Genomic DNA, 12,452 nt, shown 5'->3' with positions numbered 1-12,452 from the left:
TTTCCATGAAAAAATGGCATTGTGGCAGTCCACTGTTTCTCACGATTCCTGCACGTCCTTACACCGCATGGAGAAGGTTAACGGGGTTAATATATACCTGCGTCTCTTGAATTATGGGGCGCAGCCACAGGTAATTGGTGAGTTTCTATGACTCAGAAATAAAGATTTGAAAGTTTGGGTATTCACATGACATGTGTATTTGCTGGACTTTCAAATCTGGTTCGCAAAATTATCCATATATTATAACCTAACGTTTGCTCAAGTGATGGCTATAAGAAGTCTCTCTTCTCGGGACGATGAACATGAACATCTATAGATGGATTTCACCGTTACTATTCAAACATACAACTGCGGACTTTTTATAGCCGGTATAACGTTGAAAATGGACCTCCGTTGAAAATTGACCTCAAGTCATTTTACAACGTTGAAAACTGACCCCGAACGATGTTGAAAATTGAACATGCCGTTGAAAATTGGCAACTGCGAGGGTCAATTCTCAACGGCAGGTCTGTTGAAAAATGACCGTTGAAAAATGACCGTGGCAAACTCTAAACAGATTGTCTGCTGAAAAATGACCGTAATATTCTATTGTCAGGTGTTCAAGACAATAGCAATTAAGCAACATGCAACATGCCTATACACGCCTTCTCCCTAAATATTAGCAGTACAGTACACACAAATCAAAAGAGATGGGGAATGTTTCATCCATGTACCATAGATTTTCAGAGAAATATCTGTCATCTTTAAATTATTCTTACCGTTTCTTAAAACAAAATGAATAAATTTACCAGCACTTTTTAATTCTTTAACGTTTTTAACGCTTAACAATTTAACTAGTTAAAAAACTGGTCTTCTGTAATGATATTTCTTTATATAGATTTGGCGTAAATTTACATTATAGTTGGAAATTATATTCATCATCAAGTTCACTTGAATCACAACATGTATACAATCTATTCTCTCGTGAAATATATATTTTTTTTCCATTTTTGTTTAATAAAATTGTGAACAAAAACTGTCTACTAAATGTGTTTAAAGTATACATCGTGTTGTATTATTTACCTTATTGTTAATAAGCTTTTGTCTATATACATCATTAATTCTATTCTCAATAATGTTACATGTATAACAGTCAGCGTAACTTTCATTCCAGAGGTATCCTAATCCATTTTTACTAGTTCAGGTTTAACGTAAATAATCCACTCATCTTTAGTTTCAATCATATTATCTAAACATTCTTTTGAAATACAGTTAGAAGTACCTTTTAGTTTTATCCTATACTCCAAAATTCTTATTTTTCTGGGTACAAAGATCCCAATTCTAAATACACAAAATCATTAGATGCTGTTTTATTGATGGGGTGCGGTGACCAAGTGGTTAAGATGTCTCGACATATTACCACAAGCCCTACACCTCTGGGTCGCAAGTTCGAATTCCATGTGGGGCAATTGCCAAGCACTGACCGTCGGCTGGTGGTTTTCCTCCAAGAAATCAACCTTTCCTATACCAATAAACAATATGAAGTTAAACAAAATAAACCAAACCAAACTAAGTAAAGCCTTGGACCGATGACTCTTTGCTCATTTCTGCACTTATTTGCTTCATAATGTCGTAAAAAAACCAATGAACCTTATTATCAAGGCAGCAGACAGAAAAAGTAGAGGCCCGGAGACGTAATCGGGGATTCGACCACCACCCAACAGAGGCTTCATGGATGTGTCCAGTCCGGTGGATACTAACTGCACTGGAGGAGACTGTGGAATGGGCAAGAATGAAATTCAAACCCAGGACATCACGGAGCTTAATCATCAAGAGAGGCAAGGTCACAGAGAAGTTCTCGATGCTTATCCAGGGCGAAGATATTACCTCAATCGTCAACAACCCGATCAAGTGTCTTGGAGTGTAACAGCAACACATACGCACCAGGGGTATATACGTACATTTGTACTACGTAGGTGACGTGCATTGATTGTGTCGCAATTTCGCAGCCCTGATCAAGGGGACGCAACTCGCACAAAGGACTTAAGACAAGGGTCTTGATGGTGTACAGAAGAACTATATTTGTTCCATTATATGTACCTCTTTGGGCTTACATACAAGTTCCGTTGGTAGATTTATGCCTCGTTGCCAAACAGGCATTCGCAGGCCAACGCAAATGGAAGAGAATTCAAACAGCCGCGCACTTGGCTTCTTCTTTCTTCTGTTCGGAACTTTCTTACCTTTTTCCGCAACGAGCTCTCACAAGGGAGTTAAACCGGTCCGTCTACAGTTACAGGGGCGAATACTTTGATGCTAGCCTAAATGACTCTTACAACATCAGGAGGCTGCAGGACAAGTAAAAGAAGGACTCGAAGCGATCGACAATACAGGACTTCCAGGGAAATTCAAGGCGTGGCTCTACAAGTAGGGACTTCTACCTCGTCTGACATGGCCGCTCACATTGTATGTGGTGCACACAACGACAGTAGAGGCACTGGAAAGAACCATCAGCAAGTTCCTGCGAAGATGGCTAGGAGTACCGCAAAGATTCAAGAGCGTTGGCCTGTACAGCTCACAAGCCAAACAGGTCCCAATTTCATCACTTGTTGAGGAGTTCAAGGTGGCTAAGGCAAGACAGGTGATGACTGTGAGGGACTCAAAAGATGATAAGATCAGACTCGCGGGCAAAGAGACGAGAACGGGGAGAAATGGTCTGCAAGGAGTGCAGTAGAAGCAGCTGGGAGCCGCCTGAGACACCAAGACATCGTTGGTACAACGTGCTTAGGACGCCAGTGACTGGGTATAATTCATGTACAGCGCTGAGGGACATCAGATAAAGCCGGCAAGAGGAAGATGGTACAGGATAACATCAGGGAAATAGAGGAGTAAATCAGGAAGGCCAAAGTGGTAGAGATGGAAGCCCAGGGAGCATGGACGAGGTAGGAACTACAGACAGAAGACTGTCTTGGTCGGAGTTCTGGCGAATGGAACCTTGCCGAAACTAGTTCCTGCTAAGGTCAGTTTACGACCTGCTTCCCTCGCCTACTAACCTCCATAGATTGGGCTTGACTGAGACTCCCGACTATCCATTGTGCAACCGACCAGGGAACCTTGTGCATGTACTATCAGGATGCAATATCGCCCTTACGCAAGGACGCTACAGATGGCGCCATGACAAGGTGCTAAGAGAACTGACTGACATCCTGGAGAGGGAAAGGACTAAGAAGTGGAAGCCTGCGAAGGGTTGTACATTTATCAACTTTGTACTAGACGGGGAGGGAGGAACACTTCTACTACTGTTCACCAGTGAGAATCCTTGACGACGCACAGAACTGGGAGATGAGGGTCGATCTAGACAGTAGACTGGTATTCCCCGACATCATCCAGACCAATCTGTGTCCAGATATCCTCTTTGGGTCAACGCAAGGAGAGAAGATGATCATGGTGGAATTGACAGTTCCATGGGAAGATGTAAGGAGGCATTTGAGCGAAAGAAGGGGAAGTATGAAGAAAAGGCAGGAGACATCAGAGCCCTAGGGTGGAGTGTTTGGCTCTTCCAAGTGGAGATCGGATACAGAGGATTTACTGCACATTCAACATGGAGAATGCTTGCAGCACTGCGTGTGAAGGGCAGACACAGTAAAGCAGCAGTGGACCGACTGTCAAGAACAGTGCTCAGAGAAGTCGTCAAGCTGGCTGTGGTAGAGACAAGACATGGGCTGGAAGCTATCCACAGAAGGGCTGTGATTTGGCCAATCACTGTCGACTCGCCATCTTGAGAACGTTCCAGGTTAGGAGTCGAAACGTTCAGGGAGAGGTGGACCTGGCTGATGACTTCTGTGGATCTGGAATTCAGGGGTTGTATTTAGGTAATACAAAAATTAAAATATGACCTTGAATTTTGACATTATTTTTTTCCAAAGTTAGATCAATACATCGAGTCGACTTGAGCGAGTCATTGGGAAAGCGTTGTTGAGATCTAGTTTGTAGCGTTGGGTTACGTAATCATAAACGAGTTCTTATGGGGTCACTTTTCAACGGGGTCCATTTTCAACGGGTTGGTGTGAAAAGTTCGCTTAAAGTTCAGTTTTCAACGGCATTCGGGGTCATTTTTCAACGTTTCGTTCTCACAGATCAGTGTTGCGGGTTTCTTTATAGTGTTATGCCGCGCTACATCATCAAAAAGATGCATAGCTGATCACAGGGGACTTACTCAATGAAAATGGATGTTGTGTTTGGTGGATCGACTGATGAATACATATAAGTCATGTGCTTTTTTCAGATAAAAAAACGAGGTTTAAAAAATCTTTATAATATAATAAATATCCCGATTTTTTTAAATGATTTTTTCAAATCTCGTTTTTTTCTAAAAAAAATCACATAAAATAATATTCATTATTGAGTCCATCCACCAAATACAAAAAAGAAAAAAAATTGTATGACAACATCCATTTAATTGAGTTTGCCCCCTGTGCAGTTGATTCCTCTGAGTACGACAAAGATTATAAACTGTCAACATTTAGAATACACATCTCGTTCTGAATTTATGGGAATATCGTAGACTAGTGCACTTACGTATATGTTGTAAGAAATGGACATTTGATTTCCATATCAATCCAAATGTCAACGAATTTTTATCTAGACCCATAAAACGTCTAACAATGGTCTATGGACATTCTGGTGGGTCAAAATTGGTATAACTGTACACTGTATCTAATATAACAGCTACGAATATTGTTTAATTCCGGAAAATTAGACCGGACTGATTTTTGTCTTAGGCCTGACGTGGTACTTCCGGTTTACGACGTACTCCTTCTCAACAACAAGCAGACGAGCTTCAGATTATAATAACAGATCTACACCAGAGGAGTGATAGCGCTGACTGTTTAAGTGAAATTTTAGATTAGACGGTTTTGTCAACGGTAAGTTAGTATGCATAATGCCTATCGTGGATCAATACAATATTGTGGTTTAAATTTTGTAATCGGCGGCTGACTCTGATACTCTCAAATCCCCAGATTAATGTGACAGACCTCACCTGTTTATTTACATTTGTCCACTATACGTGTAGTCATATTTGGCTATATAGTAATATCTAGTTATATAGCTAGATTAAGCGGTGCTACCGGATCTGATTATTACATATACCGTGTAAATAATGAATGATTTTTAACCTTTAATCAGAGACATAGATAACTTAAGGTTCATGTAATGGCTTTAAACAGTGATATTTTGCAAGCCTAAAACTCATTACTGTGCTGCAATTGAACAGAACTAATTTCATTAATTGTTGGTATATACCCTGGCTAACTGTCAGTCTTACTGTTGATATGTAATTTGTGAAGCTGCGTGTAAAATACAGTAAAATATGAGAAAAATGTATATTTCTGGAGAAGACATAGAACTCGTGTGAATTGCATTGATGGAACCAAATAATCATGCCATCGTGTTCAGTTGTGAATATGCCAGGTACTCCAACAGTTTGTTTGGCAAAATCGGACCAGCAAATAGCGCAGGAGCCTAGTGTAGTAAATGCAAATGGCTGCTATAAATGGCAGATCGAAAATATCGCATATAAGAAGCCATCTCAATTGATACAAATGTTTTTATAGACACCATAAGGTACTCTGAACATAACAAGAAGACTCTTCTCGAAAAAAATAGTTCAAACAATCTGTTTGGGGCGAAAAATGCAAATTTCCGGAAAGAGCCTCAAAGTCCACATTTTAACTATTTTTTTTCTTAAATATTCTTCTTGTCATGTTCAGAGTACCTTATAGTGTATATAAGAGCACTTGTATCAATTAAAATGTCTTCTTATATGCTATATTTGTGATCCGCCATTTAAAGCAGCCATTTGCATTTACAACAATAGGCTCCTGCGCTATTCGCTGGTCCAATTTTGCCAAACAAACTGTTGGAGTACCTGGCATAGTCACTACTGAACACGATAGCATGTTTATTTGGTGCCATCAATGCAATTCACACGAGTTCTATGTCTTCTCCAGAAATATACATTTTTCTCTTATTTTACTGAAATTTACAAGCAGCTTCACAAATTACTTATAGGCTTGCAAAATATCACTGGTTAAAGTCATTACATGAACCTTAATCAGCTAATTGGGATAAGAAACTAGGGCTGTTCTTGCGATATCACGTACCTACCTAATATTATCGTAAATGGATGAACGGTTATCGCGAGACTATTTGCGCAATATAGCTGGTGGCGAGATATATCTTACTGCACATCTAAGTTTACATGTATTTCAATATGGTTCTATGCATTCTTGACTTAAATCTGATTGGAAAAATAAAAAAAGATCATCAATGTAATTCACAAACTTACCGTATAGCCTGCGAGACACAGACACAGGTAAATGGACCCCCGTTGAGTTAATTGAGGCGAGGAACTGGGGCGATGGCCAGGTGTTCTGCCCGAGGGTACACCTGACGACAGTATGCATATGACAGTGGCGTAGGAAGATGAAACGTAATGGGGGGCAAAGGTCCTCAATATTTTGTAACCTCCTGCCGCACCTACAGGAGGAGATTAATTCAACACACAACCATATATACTTCATATACTTTTTTTATATATCATTAAATATAATCCTTGTACACATTTATTGACAGTGGGGTCGCTAAAAGGAAATTAATGAATATGCAAATTGGCCAAATTAGCGTGTGAGCGCTGAAGGCGCAAGATTTTGGGGTCTGGGGGTCGACCCCGGGAAAAATATTACAATTTAGAATGGCTGAGGTGAGTTTTACAATGTATTTTGATAATTTTGCGAGCGCGAGATTTTGGTGTTTGAGGGGTTTGGGGGTCTCCCCCGGGAAAAAAATATTACGATTAAGAATGGTTAAGATGAGTTTTACGATGCATTTGGATGAATTTATGAGCGACCGAAGGCGCGAGATTTTGGTGTTTGGGGGGTCCAGGGGTTTCCCCCGAGAAAAAAATATTACGATTTAGAATGGCTGAGATGAGTTTTACGATGTATTTTAATGATTTTAAAGCGTTCTTACCATGGTAATTTTTCGATTTAAAGTAACATGCATTTAGAAATGATAATTGTGTCGTTATATCATTGTGCAACCCTGCTCGATCTGAACTCAAAATAATAATGAATTAATTGTCTTGCTAAGACATATAAGCAAAGTATAATCTTTTAAGACACATTTTTAGCTCACCTGGCCCGAAGGGCCGGTGAGCTTATGTCATGGCGCGGCGTCCGTCGTCCGTCGTCCGTCCGTCGTCCCGTCGTCAACATTTCCTTTAAATCACTACTAGTCATAGAGTTCTGCATGGATTGTAACCAAATTTGGCCACAGACATCCTTGGGGGAAGGGGAACAGAACTTGTATAAAGTTTGGCTCTGACCCCCCCGGGAGCAGGAGGGGCGGGGCCCAATAGGGGAAATAGAGGTAAATCCTATAAATCGCTACTTGTCCTAGAGTTCTGCATGGATTGTAACCAAATTTGGCCACAAACATCCTTGGGGGTAGGGGAACAGAACTTGTATAAAGTTAGGCTCTGACCCCCCGAGGGCAGGAGGGGGGGGGCCCAATAGGGGAAATAGAGGTAAATCCTATAAATCGCTACTTGTCCTAGAGTTCTGCATGGATTGTAACCAAATTTGGCCACAAACATCCTTGGGGGAAGGGGAAAAGAACTTGTATAAAGTTTGGTTCTGACCCCCTGGGGGCAGGAGGGGCGGGGCCCAATAGGGGAAATAGAGGTAAATCCTATAAATCGCTACTTGTCCTAGAGTTCTGCATGGATTGTAACCAAATTTGGCCACAAACATCCTTGGGGGTAGGGGAACAGAACTTGTATAAAGTTAGGCTCTGACCCCCGGGGGCATGAGGGGCGGGGCCCAATAGGGGAAATAGAGGTAAATCCTATAAATCGCTACTTGTCCTAGAGTTCTGCATGGATTGTAACCAAATTTGGCCACAAACAATCCTTGGGGAAAGGGGAACAGAACTTCTATAAATGTTGGCTCTGACCCCCTGGGGGCAGGAGGGGTGGGGCCCAATAGGGGAAATAGAGGTAAATCCTATAAATCGCTACTTGTCCGAGAGTTCTGCATGGATTGTAATCAAATTTGGCCACAAACATCCTTGGGGGAAGGGGAACAGAACTTGTATAAAGTTTGGCTCTGACCCCCCGGGGGCAGGAGGGGCGGGGCCCAATAGGGGAAATAGAGGTAAATCCTATAAATCGCTACTTGTCCTAGAGTTCTGCATGGATTGTAACCAAATTTGGCCACAAACATCCTTGGGGGAAGGGGAACAGAACTTGTATAAAGTTTGGCTCTGACCCCCGGGGGCAGGAGGGGCGGGGGCCCAATAGGGGAAATAGAGGTAAATCCTATAAATCGCTACTTGTTTTAGAGTTCTGCATGGATTGTGACCAAATTTGGCCACAAACATCCTTGGGGAAAGGGGAACAGAACTTCTATAAATGTTGGCTCTGACCCCCTGGGGGCAGGAGGGGTGGGGCCCAATAGGGGAAATAGAGGTAAATCCTATAAATCGCTACTTGTCCGAGAGTTCTGCATGGATTGTAATCAAATTTGGCCACAAACATCCTTGGGGGAAGGGGAACAGAACTTGTATAAAGTTTGGCTCTGACCCCCCGGGGGCAGGAGGGGCGGGGCCCAATAGGGGAAATAGAGGTAAATCCTATAAATCACTACTTGTCCTAGAGTTCTGCATGGATTGTAACCAAATTTGGCCACAAACATCCTTGGGGGAAGGGGAACAGAACTTGTATAAAGTTTGGCTCTGACCCCCTGGGGGCAGGAGGGGCGGGGCCCAATAGGGGAAATAGAGGTAAATCCTATAAATCGCTACTTGTCCTAGAGTTCTGCATGGATTGTGACCAAATTTGGCCACAAACATCCATGGGGGAAGGGGAACAGAACTTCTATAAATGTTGGCTCTGACCCCCCGGGGGCAGGATGGGTAGGGCCCAGTAGGTGAATTAGAGGTAAATATTCGAATTCCTTCAGAAAAGAAACAATGAACCTGTATTTAGAACATTACTTGGCATTACAAACCAGGTGAGCGATACAGGCCCTCTGGGCCTCTTGTTTAAATACAAATGTAGTACGTAGAATCCCTTAATGGACATTTTCAGTGTAGTTCATGTGTATTGAATATCTGCTATTAAAAGTTTGAACATTATGTGCTTGAACGTTTTAGGAAATGCGCCGCGCAGCGGAAAATTTTTTAGAATGAAGAACGAAAAATGTGCAGGAGGACCCATTTTTCTTTCAAAGCATTTCTAGAACTTTTAAGTCTTTGCGATGATATGCTGGTACATTCGATAATTTGACTTTTACCTGAGCAAATTTTAAAGTTTCTATATGTTTGGACAAAAGCAAACCAAGCAACAAATATTAAAAAAAATTAAATGGAAGTCAGTCAATTATTGAAATCAGAGTGTGTAATTTTAGTTATTCTATCGTTCACGACCCTATCGGGACAATATCATCGCCATTATAAATTTAGGGTAGCTTCGATGATTTGTGTACACTTTTACCACAGAATATTCAAAATGTTCAATATGTACAAACTCAATCAATTTGAAAATCTATCATGTAAAATTTACCAAGCAACAAAAATTTGAAAACTAAATGGAAATTGGTGAGTTATTGAAATCAGAGTACATGCTTTTATTATGCTTATTTTTCACGGTACAATCGATTCAGTACTGATCGAGGAATTTATCATGCTGGGATGAGAAGATCCAGTTTTAACGTTAACATTTGATTTTGTTTAAAACCTCTGAAAATAGAATAGAATATTCAAATAGATACTAGTTTCAATAAAGAGCAAACTTTAGGCTATTTGTTACTAGAAATAGAATTATACTAGACCTCTTCCTCAGACGAAGCGTAGTTTCAATATGGCGTCCATTAGACTGTATTTGACTGTAAGTTAGAAATCTGATGCACTCTGGGATAGCTTCCGCGGCGGGCCTGGTTTAGTTAGACTATGAGGTAGTTTCTTATGCCTACTATCTAAATCTCTGCTTGAATCAACACTTTTCAGAATATTTATCTTACCATTAGGTTAAATATACTGACTTTAATCTATTGTATCAATCCGTTTTAGGTCTATGTAACGTGGATGTGTCGACTTGATTCCTCTTGGAGAAATAGTATCCATACAAGTAATGGGGTGTGTTTGCACAAAAAAGGAATATGGTATGTATATACACTCATTCTTGATTTGAGGAGGGGCAGAGCTGTGGTATTGAAAAATGCATTAATTGGTTTCTGTTCTCCAAAAGATGCTACAGGCCAAATTTGGTAACAATCTGTTTAATTGTGCATATAGTTGTCAAGAAGAAATCAAGCAAAGATGTTCATGAAATTTTAGAGGAAATTTACCAGGATGTTTGTTCAAAACTTCGTGCTCTGACTGGATGACATTGACCTCCTCTGATTAGTGGACTTGCATGAAAAACAATTTCAGTTTATGATGTCATAAAAACTTATTCTAAACAGCTTTACAATTATATCACAAAATGTTCATCACTTGTGTGCTAAAATGAAAGAAGGTAACAAGTAAACTTGACCTCTGACACAGTGACTTTGACCTATGACCAACTATCACTGACCTAGCTGCTTGAGTCTTTGCTTGCACTGTAATTCCTTAACAACTTTGTTTCATAATACACACATGTATAATAATTAGATGATACTCATCAGAACATGCATGGTGTGTAATAATAATGTGTTTGTTTGGCGAAACCTTTTAAATTTCAAATTGTTACCAGGTACTGTATCTCTCATATGTATACATCAAATTTTCTTTTGAATGAGACAATTTTGTGGTAGTTGAATCCATGATTGTAACACAGGTTAGTATTGTGTCAGATTATAAGTCAGATATTTTTACAACTTCTACCATTTGCAGACCATACAGTACAGAAGCCCGCCCTAAATTCTTACCCAAGGGACCCACAGTACAACAATGTGCCCCAGAATACAGGTAAGTTTTGTTGACTGTATGAAAGGAGGACAGAATACCAAACTGCTCAGAACTCTTAAAGCAGATGCTTCCTTGCATGATTAAGCTCACTTGACCTGATATGGCGTGGTGTCTCCAGTGTTGATCCTTCATCCATCAACATTTCCTTTAAATTGCTGCTTCTCATAAAGTAATGTGATATATACAGACATCTCAAAAGCTAAATATATATGTTACCATGGTGTTTTTCCTCAGGTCCTGCCCCTTTGGTCAATGTACCTGGTGGAGGTCCTCCACTTAACTCAGGGGAGATGTTTGTGGCAGGTGAGTACATCCTCTCAACTTATCAAGTTTCAAAATTTTCATTTTTAGGTCACATGACCTCAAGGGTAGCATGCTTGGATGAGGGCTACCAAGTTCAAATGATTGATATTGTATGATCTTCATGCAAGGTCACAGGGGTCAAAATGATAAATCTTTTAACAAATTCTTATAACTAAAAGGTCAAGAGACATGATAATAGGCCTATGGCATGTTGTTGGGATGAAGGGCTTCAAAGTTTATTCAAATTAATGACCTTGAACTTCAGTCAAGATCACAGGTCAAATAGTTCAAAATATATAAACTTCTAATCAATAAGTAAGAGGCCTAGAGATATTATATTGGACCTGTAGCATGCTGAAAATTTATCCTATTTTAAATGTCATAGACGTCAAATAGGTGAAAACAAATTCTCAGTGAGTTAATGGTATAAAGTATGAAGGTATTGAGCATGAAGTAAGATAGATGAAGCACTTCAAATTTGTTTATTTAATTGGCCTTGGTCTTCTTCCCAAATTTATTGGAAACTAACAATTTCTAGTGTAGAGTTCTTAGTATGCATATCTTTATTGTTAGGTGAAGAAATGGTGAACTTTTTCAGCTAATTCTGTCTTTGGTATTTGATCTACATTTTTTATAGGGCTGTCACGGGTACTAAATTTTGTCCCCAGGTACCCGAATTTTAGTATTTTGGTCGGGACCCATACCCGGGTATGCGACACAGATCTACTGCTTTTGTAACAAATTGGGTTACGTTGTGTGTGCTGTTTGGAAAGATTGGTTGATCGACGGAGATTCGATGAAATCATATGTAAGTTCAGTAAAGATAGCTTCAGTCGTTAAGTGTCTACTTCATTTCTATTTGACATTCATAATTGCTAATGAGCTGCCGTAAAGTGGCAGTCTAGCCAGCATGTCTGTAGCTATACCAGTCCCAGAAGAAATGTTTTTGCACATGCGCAACAGGGAGTACTACATTCGGACGGTCTCTTGTGTTATCGGATATGACTATAGTGTGACCAATTTAAGTGCACATGTCCGTCAAGTAGATTGTTCTCGCATCAAAAGACGGTCATGAGAATTAAAATGTATTGAAAAGATAAGGTATCATCCTTGGTGAGTGAAAACCAAAAAAAATAAATTGGATTTTGTAATACTTTTAT

General features: G+C 40.1%; 1 protein-coding gene across 5 annotated transcripts in view; it reads left to right on the top strand.

Moving 5' to 3' along the window:
• Positions 1 to 4,744: 4,744 nt before the first annotated feature.
• Positions 4,745 to 12,452, top strand: part of LOC138326718 (uncharacterized) — a 34,067-nt gene continuing 26,359 nt past the window's right edge. For 3 of the 5 annotated variants that reach the window (XR_011208943.1, XR_011208945.1, XM_069272734.1), the window contains exons 1-4: positions 4,745 to 4,901; positions 10,108 to 10,199; positions 10,915 to 10,989; positions 11,224 to 11,292. Coding sequence is in view for 2 of the 5 variants with exons in the window: in XM_069272734.1 (XP_069128835.1) it covers positions 10,169 to 10,199; positions 10,915 to 10,989; positions 11,224 to 11,292 (175 nt within the window). In the remaining 3 variants the exon portion in view is untranslated. Of the gene's footprint in view, positions 4,902 to 10,107; positions 10,200 to 10,914; positions 10,990 to 11,223; positions 11,293 to 11,929; positions 12,101 to 12,452 lie in introns of all 5 variants that reach the window. The other 2 variants (XR_011208944.1, XM_069272733.1) reach the window with 2 other exon arrangements.

The sequence above is a fragment of the Argopecten irradians genome, chromosome 7 (assembly GCF_041381155.1).
Source record: "Argopecten irradians isolate NY chromosome 7, Ai_NY, whole genome shotgun sequence".
NCBI classification, from domain to species: Eukaryota; Metazoa; Mollusca; class Bivalvia; order Pectinida; family Pectinidae; genus Argopecten; species Argopecten irradians.
Note: the sequence above shows the minus strand (reverse complement) of the source record. Positions and strands in the feature narration are given on the sequence as shown.